The 25651-nt window shown below is 39.8% G+C and overlaps 1 protein-coding gene across 2 annotated transcripts; it reads right to left on the reverse strand.

Moving 5' to 3' along the window:
- Positions 1–1912: 1912 nt before the first annotated feature.
- Positions 1913–25517, reverse strand: kiaa0753 (KIAA0753 ortholog). Of its 2 annotated transcripts, none has more exons than XM_042485999.1 (18): positions 25146–25517; positions 23260–23556; positions 22880–23147; positions 22616–22725; positions 22461–22523; positions 21831–22052; positions 20909–21089; positions 19596–19777; positions 19297–19427; positions 17945–18097; positions 17296–17385; positions 15418–15505; positions 15127–15198; positions 14774–14944; positions 13194–13275; positions 12824–12944; positions 4915–5148; positions 1913–2314 (listed from the first exon to the last, which is right to left on the reverse strand). In XM_042485999.1, exons 1-18 carry the CDS (start codon positions 25269–25271, stop codon positions 2161–2163), a joined length of 2745 nt encoding a protein of 914 aa, XP_042341933.1. In that variant the 5' UTR covers positions 25272–25517; the 3' UTR covers positions 1913–2160. The 2 variants fall into 2 exon arrangements, with proteins under 2 accessions (XP_042341933.1, XP_042341932.1); XM_042485998.1 differs by having other exon boundaries at positions 19596–19780.
- Positions 25518–25651: the final 134 nt, after the last annotated feature.

A 25651-nucleotide genomic window follows, 5' to 3' on the forward strand; every position in this document is an offset into this window, starting at 1 on the left:
AGCAGAAAGTTGAACTAGTTGATGAGTGATGTACCCGTTGGGAAAAAAAAGGTCACGCTGCTGCTCCTGTGTTACTCTGCGTGTCAGAGTCTATTCTCCATTGTATCTTACAATGTAATAAAAAAAGATGAAAAACACTGAGTTTTCTACATAACTCTATTGCACCCACTTTGGTACACATCTGCTTTGAGGTTGACAGAATAATCTTTCCAGTCTCACAACCCATCAGCGTGATTTTAGCTGGCTATCTGCAGGGAATGGGCATCTTCACTTGTGTTATAACTAGCTACTGAATCTGACACGGCTAATTATCCCCAAAAAGCATAGCTGTAACTGAAATAATGATGCAAACAGTCAAATGCTGCTCAGCAGTCACAGGTGTTTCATGAGATCTTGGACAGCTAATGAAGCCTCAAAATAATTCAACTTTCAGGAGGTAAAAATGCAAGCAATGCCATCATTTGCTCAGTGAAAAAAAAAAGAACAGCAAACATGAGTAATAAGAACAGATTTCATATCCATCTAGTTCAAGTACAGAGCATCAGCTGAAAATGTTGCATAAGCGACCCAAATGTCACAAAGCAGCCTTGATGCACCTGTACAGCAGAGTACCCCCCTCTCAAAGCACCGCGAATATGTTGCAGTCAACTGTGTCCTCACCAATTTTGAAATTAGCTCTTATGATGAGTCAGTGCTGGCCGGCGGCAAGGTCGAACCTCTCTGAACATTCAAAATTATAATAATGAGCAAACCAGTGCTAATTCTGCTCTGTGCACAGTAACATCTGTTTGTGAATGTTCATGCTTATGTGACAGATGCTCGCTGTACATAAAGAAATAAAAGTAAATAAAGTAGGCAGCTGAATCTCTGGTGTGCTGACAACTCAGTCTCACGGTGACAAGCTGAGTGGTGCCTGCTGAGGCGGCAGAAATGAAAATATATTATCTTTTAAATGTTTCCCTGGCAGACACGTCTGAAATTTCTGAACCATAACAGTGAAAGACTGATCACGAAAAAATGAACAGAATCATTCATGTGTTTAATGCTTCCCAATGCCAGAGCAACCTTAGCTCTGTAGACAAGTGTAAAAACAGCAAAACTCCAGCTCTGAGCCCAATGATTACTGTATGTCCTGGATCGAAAGAGAAGAAACCGAGCTTGAGTCTGTGAAAGCCTGCACGTATTCAGACGCCCACGCAGAAGACAGCCTGAGAGGAAATAGAGGCAGTTGATTCAGTGTGAGCTAATTCATTCAGTCACTGTATGTCCCCTGTCAAAGGCTGGTCCCCACAGGCCAACGCAACATCTGGATGTGTCCCCTCTGCTCTGTTTGCTTGGCTTTCATGTTGCTCTCAAGGGACTCAGACATTTTCTCGGTCTGCCAAGTCTGTCTTGTTTATTTTGCATTGAGAAGTGACACTTTTCACCATTATTTTGTAGGATTCAAGTTGGTCGGTAGCATCAGTGCAAAACTAGTGCCTATAGTTTGTTTAACTCTGTGGAAAAAGTACTGCTAAATCAATTTAAATCTCTAGAAATAATGCCCACGTTACTCTTTACTGTACTTCTCACAGTGGTCACAACTTGCTGTGATAACACATTTACAGCGTTAACACGCTTTATTTATGCGTTAAAGCAAAGAGAAAATCAAGTTATGATACATTAAGCACATGATGCCCTTGGCTTCCTCCATCATTTTGGTGGAACGCATATGCAATTAATTTATTTCCATATTCCGACGTGAAAATAGAAAGTGTGAGTAATCCTCAGGGAGATTTAAACCAAGTGCAAGGGGAGGGCGGTAATCTTATAATCCTCTGTAATGTCGTAATGGTCTCTCCAAGCTTATCTAAACTAAACTAACTTTCCCAGCAGAATTTAATCACAGATACAGATGGACCATAAAGAGTAATGCTCCCTGTGCAATTCAACAATCTCATCTGCTGCAGCATCATTTAAAAATATCTACAATCCCAATTAAATAGAGATCTTTGTAAATAAAAGAAAATAAGTACAGAAGTCAGGGAGTTTCATTCCAAAATGAAACATCACCTGTGACATTGGAGAAAAATAATCATAAGGTGAAAAAATGACCCTAGATCTTTGCAGATTTTCCACTAAAATAAATACATATTATGTGTAAGAAACCGCTTCGAACACCTATTGGCTGACCAAAGCTGCAGCTGAAGCAGAAGGCGACCGGACCGGCTGAAGAAACTCTGAGGTGAAGACGGCCTCAGCGTACTCCTCCACAACATCTTGAAACTCTGCTGCCACGTCAGCCAGAGCCTCCGACAGCAAATCATCCGCCAGGCTGTGGGACAAGATAGAACAGAGACATGTTTTTTCTGCAAGCTGTAAAGACATCTCCTGAGAGTCAGTCTCTTCTGAAAGTTAAACAGACACAAACACACTTTAATAATGATGTGTCGAGCTGTTGACAGCCCGGCTACATGGGGCTAAGGAGTCAACAATAAAAACATAGAGCTCAGTCTCAGTGAACCTTAAAAGCCTTTTGGAATTAATATTTTTTCAGGAGTCAGTGGTTTGGATCCCAAAAGGGTGGGAAGGTGTGGAGGCCCTTTAAGGGGGACACATTTTTCTTTTTTTTTTTTTTGTCTTATTTCTGTTTCGTCTTTTGGACATTGATTGTGTGCATTGTTGTTACTCATCTCAAGAATGACCTTTTCCATTACTATATTCTGTACAATTAGTGTCAATAAAACAAAAAAATGATCACAAAAACAAACAAACTTTAATAAAAAAATAATAAAAGTCAGAATCCAACATCTGACAAACCACATCATGCACTGCAATGAATAAAAAGGATTATATGACGATAAAATCCATTTGATTACTATTTCTATTTCATAAAACTAGAAAGAGTCTAAAAAATCTAGATATTGTGATTGTTACAATATTATTATTCTTTATTGTTCTTGCCAACAGATTGAAGACTTGACTAGGGGTGTGCGCATTTTGTCAGGCTGTCAATGAAACACTGCTAACCCCACTAGTCAGGATATTTTTTTTTTCAGAAAACGTTGAGCCTTACAGATTAAATTGTGCTGAATTCTGTCTGTTTACTTACTTTTGGATTAGTCAACTCATCTAAGTTTAAACTTCTGTTTGAATGTCAGGAAAATGAGTCGTTAGGGACATCTCTAAGACTCAACCTTTTGAAAATTGCAAAATAAAAAGGTCACAGGACTTCAACAAAATAAGTTATGCACATTATTTAAAGAGTCACATGTGAGCTCATGTCCTAAGATTTCAAAAAAGGGAAAATCATCAACCTAGTGTCATCATCCTCGAAAATGCAGAAGATGCAATCAAAGCAATTTTTTTTCTAACCAGTGTGTCTACTAACATTCAAAGCTGGGCATGAAAAACTTGAAATACACATAAAATGAAGGAAAATAACTCTAAGACTGGTACAGTATCAAGATAGATCCAAGTGTTGATCATTATCTGAGTCAAAACACACACACACACACACACACACACACACACACACACACACACACACACAGACTAAAGCAGGGGCATAGGGGATAAGTGCAAGTGGGATACACTCTTAGACCCCCCTAATAAAGTCACAAAAACATCAAATCATTTGGCTGTCTGAGCGACAAAACAATCAAAGAAATTGTGTACTGTTGAACTACCCGTACCTTTGAAGAGTCTACATACTGGAAACGGAATAAAGAATGGATTGAGTACTGCCAATAGAAAGTGTTCACAACACTAATATGCTAAACGACATGCTCGCTCGACTGAATGATTCTTTAAATTGTCCATGTTTAACACTCCAAATGCAATAAAATCCCACGGCAAAAACAAAAATAGTTAATATGAACAAGTAATCATACAACATATGCTTGACATTAATGGATGAAAAAATGAAAACCACTACAATATTATCCTACTCTGTCCTTTCATGCATTTTCATCTATCCATCTGTCCACCAGTATAAAAACGCATTAAAGAACTTCGAAAGAAGCTTTCGATAGCTTGATGTATGTATGTTTCTGTGTTTTATCTGTTTTCAATTTTTCCTATTTTGCAATCAATCTGTTAGCAGACAGAATGAATGAGATCATCCAGGGGGTGCCGACTCTACCTGGCGGCTCATTACCATCTCATCACACAGACAGGTTTCTGCACTGTGTCAGAATAGTAGGGGGTAGAGAAGTCTATGTGTATGTGTTTTGTCTCCAAAAAGATTGAGGTAATTGGGTGGCTTCTCCTCACACAACATCCTTATTTTTCCACCACATTCAGGAAAGTGGAGAACCATCTCTTGAAGTCTTGGGTCCACTGATGTGGGACTGATAATGAGCCAGTGGCACAAGCAGTCAGAACCCATGGGTGTGACTAGGCAAAGTTTTTTGGCTCTGAATTTGAGCATATTGATCTATAGGGCTGTGCACAAGACCACACATATCTAAGATGCAGAGAGGGAAAAAAAGCATAAGTTAAGAGTTAAAAATGTATATTTTAGAAGTTTACAGCTGATATATCAAACATATTGAATCAGTACAGTCATAGAGATCAGAGGGAGTTTTCCACTCTGCATTGCAGCAAGTTAAAAATTCTGTTAAGTATGCAAATTTGTGAGTGGGAGAGAATAACAACGGCGAACACTGGGGACGCACTATGCAAACCATAAACTGCATGATCCTCTCAGAGCAAGCACGTCTGTCAAACATGTCCAGGGACAAAACAGAGAGCAGGACAAATCTTATTTTGATGTGGCTCTGGTGACAACAACTAAGCATGTGATACTACTTAAATGTAGTAGAGATATTCTTTTAAACCTCAAAGACACAAAAAGATGTCATTATTAGCAGTTTAACTACACATTCTGTCACCTAAAAGGGGATTTAGAAACCTCCACCGTTTGTCTTTTACCTGTCTGCGATAGCCCAGGGGTTGAAGCCTCCGACAGCCTCATGAGCCACAACACGCAGGTAAGCCTCGTAGTCTTCCCTGTACCGTCGGATACTTCTCAGCATGTTGCCTGGCACGGAGATAATAGTCCCCCTGGTCCTCTCCACTGGGCCTGGGAACATGGTGCTGTGTCTGGGTAGCTGTTCTCCTTGGGATACCTCCTCTGTAAGGCTGTTCTCAAACAGAATGCTGTGTCTGTGGAAACACAAGAGGATGCTCATAAGGCGAAGCAAACACGTGGATTTTCCACGACACCTTTTCATTTCCTCGAGCATTCTCACTGTATGAGCCAGGTGAAGTACCTCTGAGGGCTGTGGAGAGAAGGCAAACTCGTTTATTAAGGAGGGTGTCAGAATGGAGTGCAGCGCTGTGATTGACCAGAAACACTTGTTATAAGGCGAAGGACGATGAATTTAGGGGAGGTGTCAGAGCGCAGGCCCGCTCTCCTGCCTGCTCCTTGCTCAGAGTGAGTCAGGGCTCAGCTGGGCATTGCCATGGTCTGGCTTTATAATCTTCTCTGCTTGGACAAATCAGCCTGGCTGTTGCGACAGTGCTCTCGGTGCTATATTTAGTGTTGCAGCAGTTCCCAAAGCAAAGAGCCTCTCTATTGTGCTCCCCGGCCTCAGCTGAACTTGTTTCTGTTTTGACTGTGGGGGACGCAAACCGCGGAGTGGCCATATATATCCAAGTGTCAGCACAGTCAGCTCAGCTTCCAGTCTGAAATGGGTCGATTTAGTGTCCAGTGGGCATCTGTGAAGCGACGTGGCAAAAGCAACAATAGAGCACCCTTTAAATTCACTCCCTATTTATAGAGTCAGAACAGCACCAACACTTTCCATGTTTTTTCTCCAAAAGGAGAAAAAACATGAAACAGCCTGCTTTCCCAATCAACAAACACTATTCAGACTAAGCTCCAAGATCAAGATTAACCTTGAATAAGTACATACAAAAAGGTGATGTAAATGACAAACTAGAATTACTACCTCACAGTATTATGCCTATGTGAACCAGTTAAGTTTCAGTTAACATCCATGTCAGTCCAGACTCATATGTAACCATGGCAGTGGATGGTGCTTCAAATATGGATGCAAATTCTACAATTTCAAAAACATGGACACACATATTTTCAACCCAGCAGCACAAAATGTATTTACAGTCAGCACAGTTTTAAGGTCGACATCCAAGATCAGAGTCATCAATTCAGAATCTGACCAAATGCCTCCTCTTCTGTTCTCTGTTGTTATGTTGCTGAATAATGGCCATATACATGTTTTTGCAGAACATTATGATGTCACAGTGAAGCTGAATATTTGTGTAAAAATGTCGTCATATTTAGCGTATGAAATCTTGAGTTATGGCCAAAAACATGTTTTGTTTGGTCACATTGACCTTTAACCACGAAACTGTAATCGCTTTATCCTCGAGTACAAGTGGAAGTTTGTGCCAAATTTGAGGATGTTGCCACAAGACGTTCCTGAGACATTGTGTTCACCAGAATAGGATGGACAACAGTGACCTTTGACCCTTTAACCACCAATACTAAGAATTTCAGCCTTTAGTCCAAGTGGATGTTTGTGCCAAATTCCAGATTTGAGATTTTGTGTTCACGCAAATGAGATGGACAAGGTATCGATGACCTTCGACCTTTGGCCATTAGAATCTAATCAGCTCAACTACTTGAATCCAAGTGGACGTCTATGCAAAATTTGAAGACGTTCACTCAAGGCGTTCTTGAAATATCGCGTTCATGAGAATGGGAAGGACGGCCACGGCTATCACCAGCGTGAAGGTAACAAAAATGTTGCGACTATGAAAGTGTTGGTGGTATCTCACTTTATTCTGCTCTATAATGAAAGTCAAGAAACAACTGCATATGACATCTATGGTGAACATTTCCATAAATCTGTTCACGAGGGTGCATGCGTGTTTATGTGTGGGCTGTGATTGACAGGGAAGCACAAATTAGACGGCTGAAAAACATCCTCTCCCTATCACATCCACCCACCTACAACTTGGCTTGCACAAGACCAAAACAGATGAACATTGTTAGCTATTAGCATGATCACTTCAAGAGACTTTCAGGTCTAAGTTTCTCTGCAAAAGCCTCTCCCATGTATCGCTCGGGAAAAACCGGGGACAAGCAAAGGACAGGACCATATGCAACATATCAAAAGAAACGCAAGCTGTGCTGAAGCTGAGTTGGACAAAGACAAATGTGACTCAGAGATAGTATGAGGTGATTCAAGGAAGATTTACAGGAACCCTGGTGAGCTTTTGAGAACAGCGGGAAGAAGACAGGTGAAGGATAAATGGACTGGAGGAAAAATGTATATTTTCTGGCTTATTCCATTATGGACCACTCAGACATCTTTGATATCCTGAAAAATAATGCAATGTGTCTGACCTGAATCAGGTGGGCATAAAGTGAATGTAAGGTTATGACTGGATGCAGAGGCAAAGCTCCCAAGCAGCCATTTACTGTGCAACACAGCTTTCTGCTTGTTTGAAATATTTGGCCTGAGAGGGCAACTGTGGCCGTGAACAAAGGGCCAGCGGAGTGACACAGCAGATAAAAAAGAAAAAAATACATGAAAGGTTCAGAATATTGCTGAGTGGTGCTTTCATCTTTTCATTGATTTGTTTGACCTGCTGATGCAGCTGTTGCTGGTCAGTCAACATTAGCCAAGAGAAGGGGAGGCAGTCGGGGTCTGTGTCGGGGCTCTTCACCATGGAGACATAAATCTTATCTGCCGCTCTGCTGATGTTTCCAAAGATGAAATCTCTCACTCCATTGTCGGTGTGGTCGCTTGATAGCCCTCACACAAGCACAGAGACAACGAGGGTAGAGAAAAATAGATGCCGTTTTGGAAATACTTCTTCAGAGGACAGAGCCAGCGTTGTGTCTCATGATAGATGATGAAAGTGATGAAATATTGTTGCAATGTAAACAACTACCTTCCCACAAAATGTTAAAGAAAACTCTCTTCTGATAGGCCCTACTGTTATAAGTCATGACTCATAAGTAACTACTAGCCTCAGCAGATACTCAAAGAATGGTCTGTAATAAAATAAAATCTGCTGTGCTTCATCTTTTTCTCAAATAATCTTAGAGCGATTCTTTTGAAAACTGCATCCCCCCCATCAGTCCTGCATGACTATACAACAGCAAATCACTACATTTTTTTTAAATTAGGAAGCATTAATCAACAACAGTATGTGAGATCTAGGTGTATTTAGTAGCATTTAGTAGTGAGTTCTGCAAATTGCAACAAGCTGAAAATTTTGCCGGTTAGGGTTCCTGCAGTGTTCATTGTTTAAGAGCTTTTTACCATGAGCCGAATTATCCGCAGAGGTCTCTTCCTCTCCAAAACTTATGGACCAGGTGATTAAAACTGGTAAAAAAAAACACACAAAAAAGCATTTTAATGTTACAAATCAGTGTTTCTCCGACACCATTAGGCTCATATCAGACAGGCTGCTTGCCCAGCACATGCTGATGTTGCTCACTTTTTCTCTAACAACCTCTGCACTATCTGCAGGATTTTCAAAACAAATAGACACAGTGGTTCAAAATGGTACAACACTGAATAAAGCAATTTAACGTTACTATCACTCTTTTTCTGACACTGTTCGTCTCATCGAGGAAGCGCTGCTAACTTCAATGGCCAACGTGTAAACATGAATGTCTCTATCTATCTGGGTTACTGCAGAAACATGGCTGTGCAAAATAGCGACTTCTGTGTATGGAGAGAGCACATTTCTTATTTTTAGGTGATTACACTTTCAAGAAAACATACTTATGCAATATTTCCATTTCTGTTAATATATCTCCCTAAATCCTACTCACTGGACCTTTAAGTGTGTGTGTGTGTGTGTGTGTGTGTGTGTGTGTGTGTGTGTGTGCTATCATATCACACTGCTTTTCTGCTGACAGCAGCAGCTAATGTGTACCTCTGTGCTGAGAAATGTGAGTTATAAACAGCCAATCAGAGCTGAGACAACACTTGATCAGCTCTCCACACATTTTTGCCATTCCAAAGCCCCAAAATTAAACCTCCACATTCTGCTACACTAAACACTAGAAGAGTCAACACTGTTAGAGGATTACTGCAATCCCACACCAAAACACAAAATGAACTATATTTTTAGGCTATTTTCCACCATGGAAACTTATGCACATCTCAAGACTTTTTTAAAAACATTTATAAATCTAATTACGGCGACATGGACTCAGATATATATTCACATTCTCCACACACATTTGTAAATAGTTTTGCTACAGTAATGGCACCATACATGTGCTCCTTCACAATCAGTTGCTGTTTAAGCAACATGAAAGCAGAGTTATATCAATATCATCAATAATTTTCCATTCAGTCTTATCTTAGTTATCTCCCTCTCTCCTAAAGCTCAGTATACTTTATGCTGATTACTGCGCCCAAGTATTAATTATCTGAACTGTTGGCAGGTTAACGAATACGCAGACTGACCTGAAGCTGGCTGCAGTTTTTCGAACACCTACTGAGACTAAGTGTTTGCCACAATAACATTTTTCATTATCAGGAGACTAACTTCCGTTAATGAGTTCTTGCATCAAGCCGCTGCACTACCATTAAAATGGAGTGCTTGTTTTCTTGGACACTAATGCAGCTCATTTCCTCAGGCTGCAGATGAAAAAAAGAAACTGTCAAATGTCGTGTCACATTTATCTAAAGGATTATCTGTGTAACTCAGATCCTATTACTTTCTGTAAAAGACTGACATATTCTGACAACAGTTCAAAGAAAGCTTAATTCAACGGGCACACTGCAACAAGTTTAGATAAAGCTGCTTCTATGTTTTCATGTGGGTTTTTTGTTGTTGTACTTTATTTCGTGTTTTTACTGGGTTTTTTTTTATTCCTGGTGCAACAAGCTGCAGGGATTAGTAATCAAAACTTTTTTCTTCACTTCATCTCCTCTGTCAGGTGTTGTGAAATGTGTCACCTGGGTCACTTTAGAGTCTGCTGCTCTGGAGCACAGTGATTACCCTTACAGCCTAGGTCAGTTTACAAAGTAACATCTTGGCCCCAAAAGACAGCTTTATAAAACAATATGCCTAACAAAATTTCCTTTCTATCTCACATCAAATGACTCCCTCCTTCCCACTTACTACAATTACTTCTGAGGGCACTAAGCACTTTGGAAAAAGAACTCCACAAAAAGTTGCTGCTTGCACCTTGCTGTTTGGCACAAGGAAAAGATTGCTCTGCTTGTAGTTCACTATCTGCAACAAGTATAATCTTTATTGGCAGCATCTTTCTCTGTCAACTCTTCTACATGGTTATATATTTTGTGCCAGCACAGACAGACTCAGACCCATTGGCACCTGCCTCTTACATTTGGCAATGAAAACTTGAGAAAACTTAAAGGCTGAAATTCTTAGTATTGGTGGTTAAAGGTCAAAGGTCAAAGGTTAAAGGTTAAATATGGAAATTAAAACCTTTTTTTTCCAAATAAAAGTACTTATTTATCCAAGCATCATGGTAAGTAACAACTAAACTGATTGATTCAGAGCGAGGAAAAAGGTGATTAATGTGGACAACGCATTAGAATCAGTGTTAATTATTTTTCCAGATATGTTGTCATGTTGAGTGGAACCTTTCAGCAATTCCCACTATTTGACTGTTTTATTAATATTGCCGGAGAAATGTTGAGGAGCATCTAACAGGAGATTCTGTGACGCCATGATGTGTGAGTCAGCAGACATCAAAGCCGCCCACTCCTCATGCTGTTGAATTTGTCTGTCACTATCAGTGATCACTAAGGGATTGTGTTGATCAATGTAGAGAGAAGTCATCACTCTAACTATGGCCAAGAAATCTCAGATGTTCCGATTAAAGGCATCAACCAATAGATTAACTTAATAGAGAATGTATAACAACTCAGCTAAGCTAATTTATTACTTGATGATGTCTTGCGCAGTGTTTTAATCAAAACTACCTAACTGAGACCAAGTCAAGACCAAGACCAGAGAAGTGGGACTCCCTCACTGCAGGACACACTTACAATAAAGTGTGGAAAATGCAAAACAAAGGCACTCCAAAAATTTAACTAAAAGAGCCACATTACCATAAAAACACCCACAGAAAAAAATATATATATATGAGGATTCCGCTTCATTCAAATCTTTTATTGCCATACTGCATATGTGTATGTATGCGTAAGTGTACCATAAGAAATGTCCCGATAAATTAATTAAAAGAAATTGCAGGGGTGAATTCTAGGTGCTAGAGTTTTCCTTTGTTTTGTTTTTTTTTTCATGGAAACTAATAAACTAATAAAACGACACAATTCGACACATTCAAAAAGTGGACTTGACACCAGTTTCAAGAACAAGACTGATCTTTAGTACTTCAACACGGGTCTTGCTTTCTATATTTGTAACTAAATTCGGTCAAATTGCAATTAATAATTTGGACTGAGAGTAGAAACGATGCCGGCAGGTCTGCCGCTGTTTTATACTGCAGTGATTCAGAGAGTTTCAGAACAAATGAGCTGGCGGTTGTCAAGTGACAAAGTTTGTCATTGTTAAATAGCTGCTTGGCTGGATGCTGCTGAGGAAAGAACAGATAATGAAAAAACACAACACCTCTTCAAAAAGACTAGACACTTAATAGTCCACTTCCATACATCTGTGTTTGCCAAAAAAATAAGGCTATCACTTGATGTATGCAGTACGAAGACAGAGTCTACGATGAGTCACGGTGGATCTCGAGGCAAAATGTCCATCGAGGGAAGTGAACCTGAGGCATTCCGAGTCTGTCTGACTTTAATTTGCTAATGTTGCCTCTTGGATTTGTTAGAAGCAACGTCCTGCTGACTCGTCTGTGTCAACAATTTCTAGTCCTCCCTCCACTCTCTTTTCCCTTCCTTCCAAGTTCCTCATTAATTTAAGCAGCTGCAGCCAAAGCCCTGGGCAGTGGAGGGTCTCTCTGTGGAGTCTGCTGCCAGAGTCAGAAATAGACTCTGCCTTGGTTACGGTAGCCACCAAGTGAGTTTTTGTGGGATGAGTAAGGCCTCCCGCTGGGACAGCGATTATAGGGCAACAACACATCATGTGGAAAAAAACATTAACTGTGCTTCATTGGAAAAGCATTAACTACATTAATTTTCATCAAGTCTAGAGGCCCAATGTAATAATGAATGATGTTCTGTAGATCCTGCTGCTGTTGCTCTTACAGGATTCTCACACATTTTTATGGACAAAATTCCAAAACTTTTCCATTACTTTTCAAGGACTAATAATAACAATTTTTTTCTTGCACTTTTTGCCCAGCGGGCTTCAGACATATCAGACTCAGACTCTATTGGAACATAATTTCAGCTCACTGGCAAACACAAAGGGCGAGGCAGAATGCAGGGGGAAAATGGACACCCAACATTTCAAAATGTCCTTTTTGAAATGGGAGGGGGGGCTATCTTCTTATGTCATATAATCATCTGTATTGTGTTGGAGCCATGATTACCTAAAATGGGAGCTCAGACTTCTAATTTCAGCTCAAAAGATTTGGAAGGAAGTTAAATAGGTCAAATCCTGATACTGCACTCCAGTTAATATTTTGAGAGTACTCAAAATGTTCCTCACTGCCTCTTTAAGATGAATAAAACAGCACAGACAGGAAGCAGAAATCATGTGAGTGCAAAAAACAGTTAAAGGACACTATTAATTGGAAAGTTAATATTAACTGCACTTCAGTTGATATTCTGGGAGCACTTAAAAATGTCCCTACTGTCTCTTCGAGATGAATAAAACAGTAAGCACATCAACAAAAGATGAGGGGTAGAAATTCTCTGAGTGTAAAAAAGCAGTAAAGGACGAAGCTACCCACCCTGTCTCCACGGGTTTCTCTAGGACAATATCAGCCGCAGAGCTCTGCCTCAGCACTGGCCTTGTGAGTCTAATTGGCTGAGGAGAGGCTGGCCTGGAGCCCGGGGCATGGCACTGGGGTCCTGGGAAGAATAGAGAGGAAAGGGAAGGAAGGGGTAGCGGTAATGTGTGTCAAGAGGGTTGGGGTGGAGCAGGGGACAGACAGAGAGACAGATGAAAAACAAGCAGAGCATAGAGTCAGAATGACAAGTGTTCACCTACTCTCGGAAGTTGTGGCGCTGTCTCCACCTACAGGAGACATGAGTGAAATATTTTCTTTAAATGCAGTTAAAGAGGCTAAACTGGAGTGTGGTAATGCAATTTTTTTTTACCTGCTGCTCCTGGGCGGTCCCAGTAAAGAGGGTCTGAGTAGGTGATAGAAGCAAACCGTCTCCTCACTTCCTCCTGATCTTTCTGCTCAGACACACACAGATAATAACAAATAGATATTCACTCATTCAAACCTTTCTTCAAGACTCTGGAAATCAATTGAGGGAGACCCGAACTTTCAATGATGCCAAGCATGAACAAAGACACTAAAAAAAACAATCAAGCAGACAAATAACAGTTAAAATAAGCATAAAATCATACAAAACAACAAACAATAATAGCAATGTATAAGAGCTAAAAATAAAAATACAAGATAATAACATGTTATGGTGTAGAAGTATGATTAAAAACATTTACACTCAATTAAAACAAGATCTAAAATAAAGCAATTAAACAGCTGTTATATTGGCAGAGTGTCCAAGTTTACATTTTTTTGTAGATTATTCCATGCATTTGCACTGTAAGAGAATTACATTTTTCCTAGTTTAGTTCTGATAAAGGAAATGTGGAGCAACAAGCTATTCTGCGGCCGAGTAAATGGTAAATGGGCTGTTTTTTGACCACTCAAAACTCTGTCACACTAGGTCACATTCACCCATTCACACACACATTCACACACTGGTGGTCACAGAGGCTACCGTACATGGTGCCACCTGTTACTTATAAACCGTTAATACGCACTCACACTCCGATGACGTGGCATCAGGAGCAATTTGGGGTTCAGTATCTTGCCCAAGAATACTTCGACATGTTGAATGGGGGAGCCGGGCGATTGACCTGCTAACTGCAGGAGGACAACCCGCTCTACCTCTGAGCCACAGTACCAAGATTATGTGAGTTTAGAGTTAAAGGCATAAAACAGAGCGTGGAAGCACCTATATGAAAGCTTTATAGATGAATAAAAAAACAGTGCTGGTCCTGCCTTTACAGCCAGATGTGGCCAGCTGACTTTTTGGCAGAGATGGCAGTGGTGGGTGCTGTAAGGATCACCAGTTATGAACCTTGGGGCTGAATGATACACAGTATCCAGTGATTTTAATGTTGAGGTGGCAGCTTTTCCATAAATAATATCCCAATAATCCAAAATAGATAAATCAAAAACTAAATCTTTTCCTGTGTAAAAAAGGGAAACAATTACTATTGCATAAATAAACTATGCATAAATATCCAATTATTGTGCTCCATTTATTAGTCAGGATGTCAGTCCGGCACTTAAATTAAGCTTATCATCCATCAAGATACCAAGGTGTTTGTACTGTGCCACTCTCTCTACGGAAGTGCCATTTGCAGAATGAATATATTAAGAGATTCTGTGTGATTGGCCTTGGTGAACAGCATCTATTTAATTTTAGCTGAGTTTAATGGTAACTTATGATTATGTAGTTGACGTTGGAGGGAATGAAAGGACATTTGCAGACATTTATAATCAAACTGTCCACCTGCCAATAGATGCTGCATCAGTAAACAACACCAGACCAAAGCTGTCATAAGAGCTCTCTATAAATAACAGCCTGATCACTTGTGACCTCTCAGGTTCCACGCCGGCTTCTGTTGGTGGGCCCTTCTGTAAGGCAGCTCTCACCTGTATCTCCTCCATACGAAGCAGCATGCTCTCCAGGGTGGGGGCCTGCAGCCTACACTGAGCCATGCCCTCCAACTGTCTGTCTGTCTCTGCCGCCCACGCCGCCCGTGCAGTGTCCTCTAACAAATCTTCCAGCAGTGCCTCACTAAGCTGCTCTGCACTCTCTGCTGCCTGTGGAGGACAACATTTACAAAAATAAACTGAACAAATACAAGCAGAATACTGGCCTAATTTGCACAACTTGTTGTTCAATCATGGCCATGAGACAAATTCAAACTTTGTTCAAAAGCAAGGCTGATTTTTTTGTGTGTTTTGCTCCCCTGTGAATTATTGGCAAAAACAATGCAGCTCACCCTCTCTGCAGCCTGCTCAGACAGCTGATTCCTCAGTGAGGAGCTGATCCTGTTCCTGGACTCACCAATCTGCTGAGGAAAACAGACAAAAACAAACTGAGCCCTATCAATTCGAAGCAAGTGCCATTTACTCCCTTTCAGTTCATAAAACAATAGAAAGACTCAAGAAGTCCATTGTATTTCACTCTTCATGAAACAAAAACTAAACAAATAAGATGAATTGATTGTTTCCCTCTTCTTTCAAGGGAGATACAATCTGGCACTACCCAGACAACAGATATATCTTCCTACCTGTGCGCCATCCAGACGGGGCTGAATTCTCTCTCTGGCCTCCTGCTCAGCTCTCTCAGCCCATCGCGTTGGCGAGACAACTTCTGACCTGTAAACCAAAACACCCACAAACAGCAAGCTGTCACAGAAGAAGCTCTAATAATATAAACATATTTGAAATGTAAGCTTAATAGGAATCTATATTAAATAGAAGTACTTGTCAGGTTCTGTGACTGCCTTAATATTTACATTTACTGTGATTAAACAAGGTCAGAGCTATTAGACTCCCCACCAGTCTGCATAGACATAAACCTTGTGAACAATATGATGAATTCATGCTGGTTTCTTTCACTGCAGAAGGCAATTCATTTATTCACAAAGCCTGGCTCGCTACTTACATCTGAGATTGCTTCAAGGCATAATAACTCAAAAGAGATTCATTTGATGAATGTGGCATGAGAATTTTGTGAGAGAAAACAGGGGGTATACAGTGCAATACCTTTTACTTGTTAACAAGGATTAGGTGTAATACCTGACACTTGTTGACGGGAAAAGCAAAGGAAAACATTGTATTTAATACTGCATTTTCAGTCTGTTTATCTAATTTCAATCATTATTATTGCAGAAAAATGTATGTAGTGAAAAATCAATTAATTGTATTATTTTGGTAGGCAACCAAAAGTTTAATTTGTATTTGCAAAGTCAATTATTTATATGTTTTGAATAATGATGAATGAATGAATGAATGAATGAATGAATGAATGAATGAATGAATGAATGAATGAATGAATGAATGGAGGTCAAGCAGCTATCTTCAGAGTAGGCCCAACAGACCTTTGCCACGACAAACATTTTTCCACATCATAGCAAGAAATGCAAAAGTGAAACTAACAATGATAAAATTGCCAGTCAAGTGTCCCAATAAGCCACTATGCAAAAAATAACAGTAGAGCCCTGGAACATGCCAAGTTCAGTCCTCTTTGTTGTGCCTTTGTGTGTGAGCAAGTAGAAGTGTGAAGAACAAATCTGCACATTAGCTGTAATACAATTAAAGCTTTATGGACCAAATGCTGACTAGCACCCATGTAATGCACTGCTCCCGCTGTGTTATGTCGCTGGCCTTGCAGAATTAAACTGTCCAATGACTAAATAGGAAATGTGTCTATAGGAACATATGTTCTCTCTGATGTTGATGAGATGTTTCTGCAATCACAACCTGCATTATTTTCTGTTCTATTTATCGCAGGTAATTATGTTCATGCTTTAATGCTCAATGTTACTGTTTATTTTAAATTGAGGCCTGGTGCAGTGAGCTGTATGGCAGATTAATTTTCAGATTGTTGGCCTTGGCCTGGCTCCGAGATTTATGTGTTTTTTAAAGTGTCATTACAGAAGGGAAATGTCTCTTTTTTTAATCATCTAAAAAAACAAATGTTTATTCAAAGCATATAGAACATGAAAGCACACTATTATCATACAGTATGTAATGTATATTGTACAGTGATTGGTTAACAGGGACACCTAAAGAATGTTGTACCCTTTCTGCTAATATGACTATGATCCTGTCCATATGAAAGGAGCCCTGTGGAGTTTTCTTGTAAGATTCAAAAGTTACGTTTACACAAAGTTACTGAAGCTGCACTCAAAAAAAGACAGCTCCATGATGCTGCTTGAGATTTTAAGCTCCACGGGGAACCTTTAAGATTAATTATATTTGTCTTATGAGTCAGAAATTCAGGAACTTGTCTTACTTCTTAGTCAGCTGTTTTAATTTGCGCCATTTTTTTCTGTTTAGTTTGGAATTTCTCATCATAATGTCTATATACCGTAATCTGGGTGCAGATGGGATCAACAAAGTATGCTAAATCTGTCTAAAATCTAATTTTATTTCCTCTGTACCTTAATGTCTGAATGCGCTGAGCCTCTTCTTTACTCAGCTGGTTGAGCTCTTTCAGTCTCTGCATCGTCATCTTATCCAACCAGGCGTTCCTGTACCAAAACAGTAATCACCAAATGAAACAAAATGCAAGCCCAATTAAGCATTTCACATTAATATCTTATAATCCCCATCTCTAAAATCAGACTGCTGCTAGCCCCCGATTAATTGGAAAGCCCAATTGTAGTAATTAAGATTTGATTAAACAGAGACATATGTGGAACACTCAATCAATGAGGTGCTTATAGCCACTGAAAACAGGCCAACTATTAATCACTCACAAAGAGAAATGGCCTCAATCCAGCGGCCACCTAGATTAATTTATTGGAAAGAGTCAACTGAATTAGAACCAGAGTATTGCCTGTGGCTCTCTGCGAGTGAGGTTTGACACAGAGGTTAGAAATAACTCACTGAATGCAGAAGAAGGAGTCGTCGTTAAGATCACATTAATTTTCCTTTTCCTGTTTGCTGGGACAGACAATCTGATGTATGTATAAAGTAAAAATAACAAAACTCCAAAAACGACTAATCTGAGGGACTATAATATTTCATTATGAAATATCGGATAAATACGAGAGATTAAAATCTGGTTATAAATTGTAGGAGATTCACCTTAAAGCTTCATTCTGAGCTTGTTCCTTCATTCCTGAGCTCAGCCCCGCCTCCGCTCCAAAACTACCAGCCACCGTCTGCTTTGGAGGACTGGGCGACGGCTTTACAGGAGAGAAGAGACATCGAGGCTCTGGTCTTCTCCTTTGAGGGGATCTGTTGAGGTAATAGCAGAGAGATGAGAGAAAAAACAATGCAGGCACTGTAAGACAAACACTGTATTAAGAAAGGTCAGAAAAGCTGGTGTGGGAACTGAGTAGGAGGATAATGGAGAAAAGAATCACAGAGAGGAAAAGAGAAAACCAAAGAATCTGTAAAACATAAATAGGGGCTCCCATACATACATTTTCCATGTTACATTTTTTTATATTGAACTAACTAGTTACCATTCCTGAAAGAACAGACATGCAGGGAATGTTATAGCTATACCTTTGCTGTTTCCTATCTTGTAAACTAGGTGTAAATAAAAGTTGAAATATGAGTTTGCCATGGCACTTTTTTTTAAAGACTTTTACTGCCTTCATTAAAGCGCAGCTAAAGAGTGACAGGAAAGGGGATAGAAAGAGGATGAAATGAAATAATGTGCAGCAGATTGGAATCCAGCTTAGGCTGCTGCAAAATGTTCAGCCTATATGGCACACAAACTATATAACCTGAACATTGAACACTGAACATTCTCTGTGTGTACTTGCTTATGTTTGACAAAGGGTTTAACCTGAGCCATGCCATATGACAATGATAGCAAAGATTTCAAATGCATACAGAGTCAGTAGTATACAGCAGTTATCATTATTCCGTATCAGCTGATTCACAAGTTCAGGAATATATATCTTTATTGGGACAAAAAACATGACACCTGAATATCTCTAGTTTTTGTTTTGGTCCTGTGTTTTACTGTTATATATACCATTATATATGTCATTGGTTTTGTAGGGGTACCAATTTGGCAAACCCAACAATCATAAAATGAATGTAAGCCATTAGTCTTTCAGCTAATTATACTATTTTTTGGATGGCGCCTGCTAAAGTCCACCTTCTGGCTGAAAACGAACAGCCTATTAGACAGGTCACTCCTGGAACTTTTTTCCCACTCATATTCTTAATGTGAGTGTCAAGATCACATGAAATCATTCCCACACTAATGAGCAGGTGATTCACGCTGCATGAAAACTGTTACCTTGACATTAGAGCATCAGACTTTCCAGTAGAGGACAGAATAGTATAACCTTAGTTACGTAATTTGTTCAGTCACAGAGTGTGCACTGAGAACAAAAACACTGGTGAACAATAATGGGCTATGATTTTTTTTTTTAAATGAATGTGTCATCAGCTGTAAGGTGAAATAAAAGGCTCACCGCTGTAGAGGGGGAGAGTGAGGGGATGTTGGTATCCAGGGCACAGAGTGCTCTTTCTGAGGGAGTTGGTTCACTCGGAGCTGAGAGGCAACTGTAGGCTGCTGGAAACCTGCTTCTTGCATCTGATTACGCTACAACAAAACATTTAAAATATAGGTTTAGATAGTTTCTCACATTGTGACCTGTGGCATACCTTAAATGCCTCTTACAGTGGATTTTATTGGGAATGTACTAAAGTATGAAGCATTTTCTGTTTGTTACATAATACTTAATTCAGTATTGTATAAGCAAACAAGCACCCTCATTATAATGTTAGCCTTGCTTCTCTCAGAGTGTCGAGAACCTCCTTTTCTGCAGGTGGTGTTTGCCTGAGGGCGTCCCTGCAGCTCCCTCTGGGCGAGGGTCTCCAGGCCAGCCCTGAGCATTTCTTTCCTGTTCATCAGCTGGTGAGAGGTAGTTTTCTGCAAGGCCGTCCTCTTACCTACTGACACAAATGAAAAACAAGACATCTGACTTGTTTTGATCACAAATTATTGAATCCCAAGTAATTATAAATTAAGGAATGGCTCTCAGAACCATTAATCATAAGTAAATCAGTTTGGAACCTGTGGGGCTAAGGCATGACGTGACACAACACTTCCATTTAGACAATTAGCTGACACTCTTGACAGCCAGTTGGATCCCTGAGCTCATTGTAGGTGTTTGTGTCATCTCTTGCACAGGATGCCTCCCAGCCAAATAGCACCCAGCAGGAGCTAACTGCTCATAAGACTAACCAGCAGGGGGCTGACGGCCAGACTTCTGCACTTCATTTCCTGTTTTTCCTATCACTTCTTCATGGCTCCTTATCAATTTTCAGCCTGATGCAGCCATTTAAGCACAGTGGGAGGTCCAAACACAGCTGCCTCAGGTAACTTCCAGATACTCAGGAGACTAAATGGTTTGACAAAAGGCTTACATACTACTTACTCTGTGTACAGTTTTCAGATGTTTGGGCAGCAAGTAAGCTATTGCCTTTATCAAGAAATTATTGAGAAAAATACTGAATTTATATTTATATTCATGAAGTGTGAAATTGTACCGACAAATACTGTTGTGCTCATAGAGTTACACATGCATATATGGCTAACTATCAGCATTTTGCAGCTGGATTTTTAAAAAACACCTCAAGGCATGTCTTTTTAGCCTGGCTTTTACTTAATGGTGCCTCATCATTTGTGACCTCTGTTTTTAAGTCTTATAGTTGGTCTTTTGTACTATTTTATTTCATGTTTATTTGTTCTTTTGATCTTTTTTTTGCTTTTAATTGCTAGGATGGCACAAGTGTGAAGGGGGGAGAGAAAGGTAGGGTGACATGCAGCAAAGGGCCGAGGCTGGAATCGAACCTGCAGCCGCTGCAGCGAGGACATAGCCTCTATACATGGGGCACACGCTCTATTCACTGAGCCATCAGGCACCCCTTTCCATGCAGTTTTAATCTTGCTCTGTGAAGCACTTTGGGCTGCATAATTGTATGAAAGGTGCTATATAAATAAGTTTTAATTGATTTTAATGACTGAAAAGACCTAAAGGCTTTTCAACACGCTAAGTAATCCACACGAGACACACTCACCACCTCTGACTGCTCTTTTGGGATTTCCTGACTTGCGAGGTCCTCGAACAGTTGAGGCGCTGGGACCCTTAGGTGACCTAGTAGGTGACATGCTGCGATGAGGAGACCTCCTGTGTGGAGGACATGCTCGGGCTTGCAACTTTTCAAGCAGCTCTTGTTTACTGAGGGCAGAATCCAAAGTCTGAGAGGACCAGAATAAAAAGACATTAAAATCTTGGATAGTTCACATAAAAAAACTGAATAAACAATCAATACAACATAAAGTAAATACCATATATATACCAATACCAAATAACATATAAACTGTAAACTAAGAGCCACCTGCAGTGCAGCTATTAGTATGAGGATGAAATGACACACATGACAACAAGTGCTGACTTTCAGCTCCAATTTTAGCATGTTTACATCAACATCAAATTAATGCTGTAAGAACTTTGGATCTTCCTATACATAATCTCACAATTTTGGGGGGACAGAAATGAATTGGAGTTAACTTCAATTTACATAAAGTCATATTATTCTCAAAAGTTGGTCCACTACAGCCATTAGTGCATGGCCCACAAACAACAGCAGACATTATCTTCCCTTGCAATGTTCTGCCAGACCTGTACTGCAGAAATCTTCATTTTTTTGTGGAATTTTTGCCTTTAGTTTGTCCTCAGTAAACACTTTAAATTGCCTTGTTGTTGAAAAGTGCAAGACAAATAAAAGTGCCTTGCATTCCATAATTAAAATGCACCCTCAGTCTGACGAAGATCAGGTGACTGACTGATCCAGTGTGCCAAAACATTCAAACTATTCATAAAAAGAGTCCTGCATACAACAGTTACATTTTAAATTTACTCGATGAAAACGGAACCATACCAATGACAAACCATATTATTGTTCACATACTTCCTGATTTGTACTTTATGCTCCTTACCTCTAGTTTCTGCAGGATGTTGAGGGCCGTCTCGGGCACAGCTGAACCCTGTTCTACTTGAACCTTAGCTGAACACAAAGAGAGCTGGCGAATCAGCTGGCCCAGCTCTTTGTAATAAGAGGGTAACTGGCCATGAGATATGTCTGAAAGCTGGTGGATACAAACTTGTAAGGCCCTGAGTGTCCCACGGTGCGTAGCTACAAGTCTGTTTATTGCCATAGACTGAAAGAAGAGCAGAAATCAGCTTAGCATTAAGCACAACAATTATTATTATTTTTTTGCTTAGCAGGCACAACTTAAAGGAATCTCCCTTTATCAAATTAAAAAGATATGGGTGAAAAATTTACTTAAAAAGTTACTTAAAATGGTAAATTACTGGCACATAAGTCTGTTATTTGAACATAGTTACAAAAACCAGCTTTACCTTTTGTTTAATGCCTTTAATGAAAACAAATACAGTGTAGTATCAGAGCATTTATTTGTGTGTTTATACCCGTGGTTGGCATGTAGGACAATATTATTTAAGGGGCAGGACAAGCCCAAAATGTATTTTTTTTGTTTTAAATGCTTTATCGTCATCAACAAATAAATGAATAGCATATCTGTGACAGTACTGAAGACATACTGTACCTTTTTGGTGTCCCACATTTTTTGGTTTCGTAGTTTCTCCATATCCTCTTGTATCTCCTTTACCTTTTAAAAATAACAGTTGAGTAAAGCAGTGTTTATAGATACAGAGCAAGTTAAAAAGTCAGTGAAGGTTTATGAGGTAAAGATTTAAATACCTGTTGCTGAAGAACATAGATGACACGTGCTGAGCGGGCTGCCTGCTTCTGTCTGCGTATCTCCATCTTGTTTTGCTCTTCAGGCTCCAGTGGCTCCTCTATTTTCTCCCCTGTTGTTTAAATCCCTTTATTCATTATTGTTCATCATTATCCATGCAATGTAAAATTGTTTGAACAGCATGCTTACTGTGCTGGGTACAAAAGTTGTGATCATATCAACAGTGAGACACAAGGTTAATGCAACAAGCTGTTTTTGTGGGTTACCTCTGTTGGCTAGCTCTTCTACTTTCTGAATATACACTTCAAGCTCATTTTGCAGCTTGCAGATCTCCTGGCTTAAAGGAGCTTGTTTGCCAACTTTAAACTGCCTTGGGCCAGTGTCTCTGGTTGGAGGTGACTGGCCAGTCCGAGGCATGTGAGAAATGGGATGCTTCTGGAGTGTGCGCGCTGACGATTTGGCTCCAGGTCGGGTTGCTTTCTCTTTTGGACTGGAGGTCTTTAAATTGAACTTATTCGAAGGGGCTGCAAGCTCCTGTAGTGAGAGCAAAAAAAACTCTGAACAAAGCAGTGATTGTTCCTTAATACAGCCATAAACCAGAAAACAGTTACTTACAAAATTTGTACCATTAATCTGCATCCATTACCTGAAGCAGCTCTACATCACTTGTTTCGAGTAGGGAGGCCTCCTGAGAGGGTTTGACAGGGGATTTTCTCAGAGACTCAAGGCGCCTACGTCTCAGATCTCGCTTGGCCAGTTGAACTGCGGCCTGCAGTCTCTCCTCAGAGAGTGCGGTGAAGCTGATGGAGCTTCTGGTGTTGTCCACTTGTGTCTCACGCTCCTCAGACAGAGGCAGAAGCCTCTCTATCACAACAGGGGCTGGCGGGCGTACATGGGTGGCACGGTTGATGGTACTTGCAGGGATGGCTTCATTGAACAGTAGCTGTAGTGTGTAAAATATCAGTCAGTCTTTTATCAGATATGAACAGACATTTTGATATTCAAGTCAAGTCATGTCAATTGTATTTACATAGTCCAATATCACAAATTTGCCTCAAGGGGCTTTACAATCAGAATACAACATGCTCTCTCCTCAGACACTAACTTTAGTTTAAAAAAAACAACTTTTAACACAGAAAAAAAGAAGAGCAACTGTGGAGGAATCCCTCAACCAAAAGGGTGTCATAGGTACAAAATAACCAACTTCATAAAATTACAGTCTACACCATGAAAAAACTTATACCTATTTAAACATTTATGATTAATATGGATCCAGGAGGATTTCACGCAGCTTTCAGGTGATGCCAATCACACAGAACCTGAGCAACACAACCCTTGTGGAAACCTGGAAAGTGGACCGGCTACTCAGACAAACCAAATCATGCTTTTCACACCACTTTCTCACCAAGACTTTCTGTCGTTGCCAGTTTGTTTGGTGCATTTAGCTAAAATCCAATGAGATCGAAAGCAAAAGCCCTACAGTGAATACTACCTTCATTACATTTTTTTTTTTTTGTTTAAACTGTTTGTTTTTTTAAGTGTTAACCATTTAAATCCTAGAGTGACATCAGTTTTTCTGTGTTGCCTTCCACCGGATTTCACAAACATTTAAACAGTTTAAAGGCAACAAGTAACCTGGCAAGAAATGTCTCGCAAACTTTGTGAAAGGTGATAAATATGACTTGAAAATTGGCTAGGGGTGATTGTTAAGTTTTCTTTTTAAACACACACACACACACGGATATATTATAATCATATATTTAAAATGTATAAAAAAAAAACATATTTTTAAATTATTATTTTACTAACATTTACTTATGATCTCTTTTTTTGCTTATTTTCAGGAAATTTCCTTGTAACTTTTTACCAATTTCTTGCTGATTTATTGGCCATTCCTTGTTAAGCTGCTCATTTCCTTCTCCCCATGGTTTTGAAAGAAATCAAGACAATTTGTTCAAGTTTCAAATGGTTAATTTCATTTGGGGAGGCTGGACTGTTCGGTTTTATTGCACTGCATTGTGCTATACTAAGATGTGTGTCTAATACCTGGTCTAGCCTCACTGATATATAGATGGAAAATGATTAGATAATAGCTCTTAGTACAACGCAATAACAGCACCAAACACCACTGTCCAAAAAGTGACCATATGATGTTAATATGAATCAACACCTCTATACAACAGCTTCAACAGTAAATCAACAATATGACATTCATGAATGTAATATATATATATATGGCAGATGCACCAAATAGGCTGCCATGTGTGAGCACTTGTAACAGGTACTTGCAAGTCATTCCACAACCAGAAACCACGTATTACCAGAAACATCCGGAAACATGAACCATTATAAATTATTGCAAATATGCAGCAGACAACAACGCAAGGAGACGCAAAAAGGGGACTAAATTACACAGAAAGCGGTTAAAGGAGCTGAAGGGATCACATTTCACTGGAGTTGTATAAAACCAGATGACGAATACAATAATGGTTGATAAAACGGGCTTAAGATGCCTCTACCATTGTTGTTTACCTTGTTTTGGGACATCCCTGTGGTTAAATCGCTGCGGCTGTGGACGTTTCGTGTTGAACCTAAAACAACCCAGTCTCTCCCCCGACTTTGCTGCCCCCCGAATATTGGCAACAACTGTGCAGACATAACACATACATCTGTTTGATATTTTGTCGAAACAGCGAACAATTATCGATTCATAACGTAAAAGCTAATGAGAGTTAGCATTAGCAAGCTAACTACGCTTTCGCATTGAAGATCGCAAACACTAAATTAATCCACATAATCCATTCGTCTACCGACTGTAACGACTTTTTTAAGTTTAAATAGAAATTGTCAATTCGCTATACACGTAGCGCCACTAAGTTGGATTTCACAAAGATGCAGCACAGGGTTAATGTTTTAATTACGAGACGAAGCTTGTCAAAAGTTTGAATCGCCGCCATGACAACAACAGAACGCCGCTAGACGGAAGTAGTTTTTTATCAAGTACGGAACGTCAAAGAAGTCAAACTCCAGGGCAACTG

The sequence above is a fragment of the Plectropomus leopardus genome, chromosome 5 (assembly GCF_008729295.1).
Source record: "Plectropomus leopardus isolate mb chromosome 5, YSFRI_Pleo_2.0, whole genome shotgun sequence".
Taxonomy (NCBI): Eukaryota; Metazoa; Chordata; class Actinopteri; order Perciformes; family Serranidae; genus Plectropomus; species Plectropomus leopardus.

Excerpts from the sequence above, each read along its gene's own strand:
- kiaa0753 (XM_042485998.1), bottom strand. The coding sequence starts at position 25,271 with ATGTCTGCACAGTTGTTGCCAATATTCGGGGGGCAGCAAAGTCGGGGG. Across the intron at positions 18,098-19,296 it reads CACTCTCCCCCTCTACAGCG|ATCCCCTCAAAGGAGAAGAC; the intron begins GTGAGCCTTTTA and ends TTACCTCAACAG. Across the intron at positions 5,149-12,823 it reads GAGAAACCCGTGGAGACAGG|ACACAGCATTCTGTTTGAGA; the intron begins GTGGGTAGCTTC and ends GTGTTTCCACAG.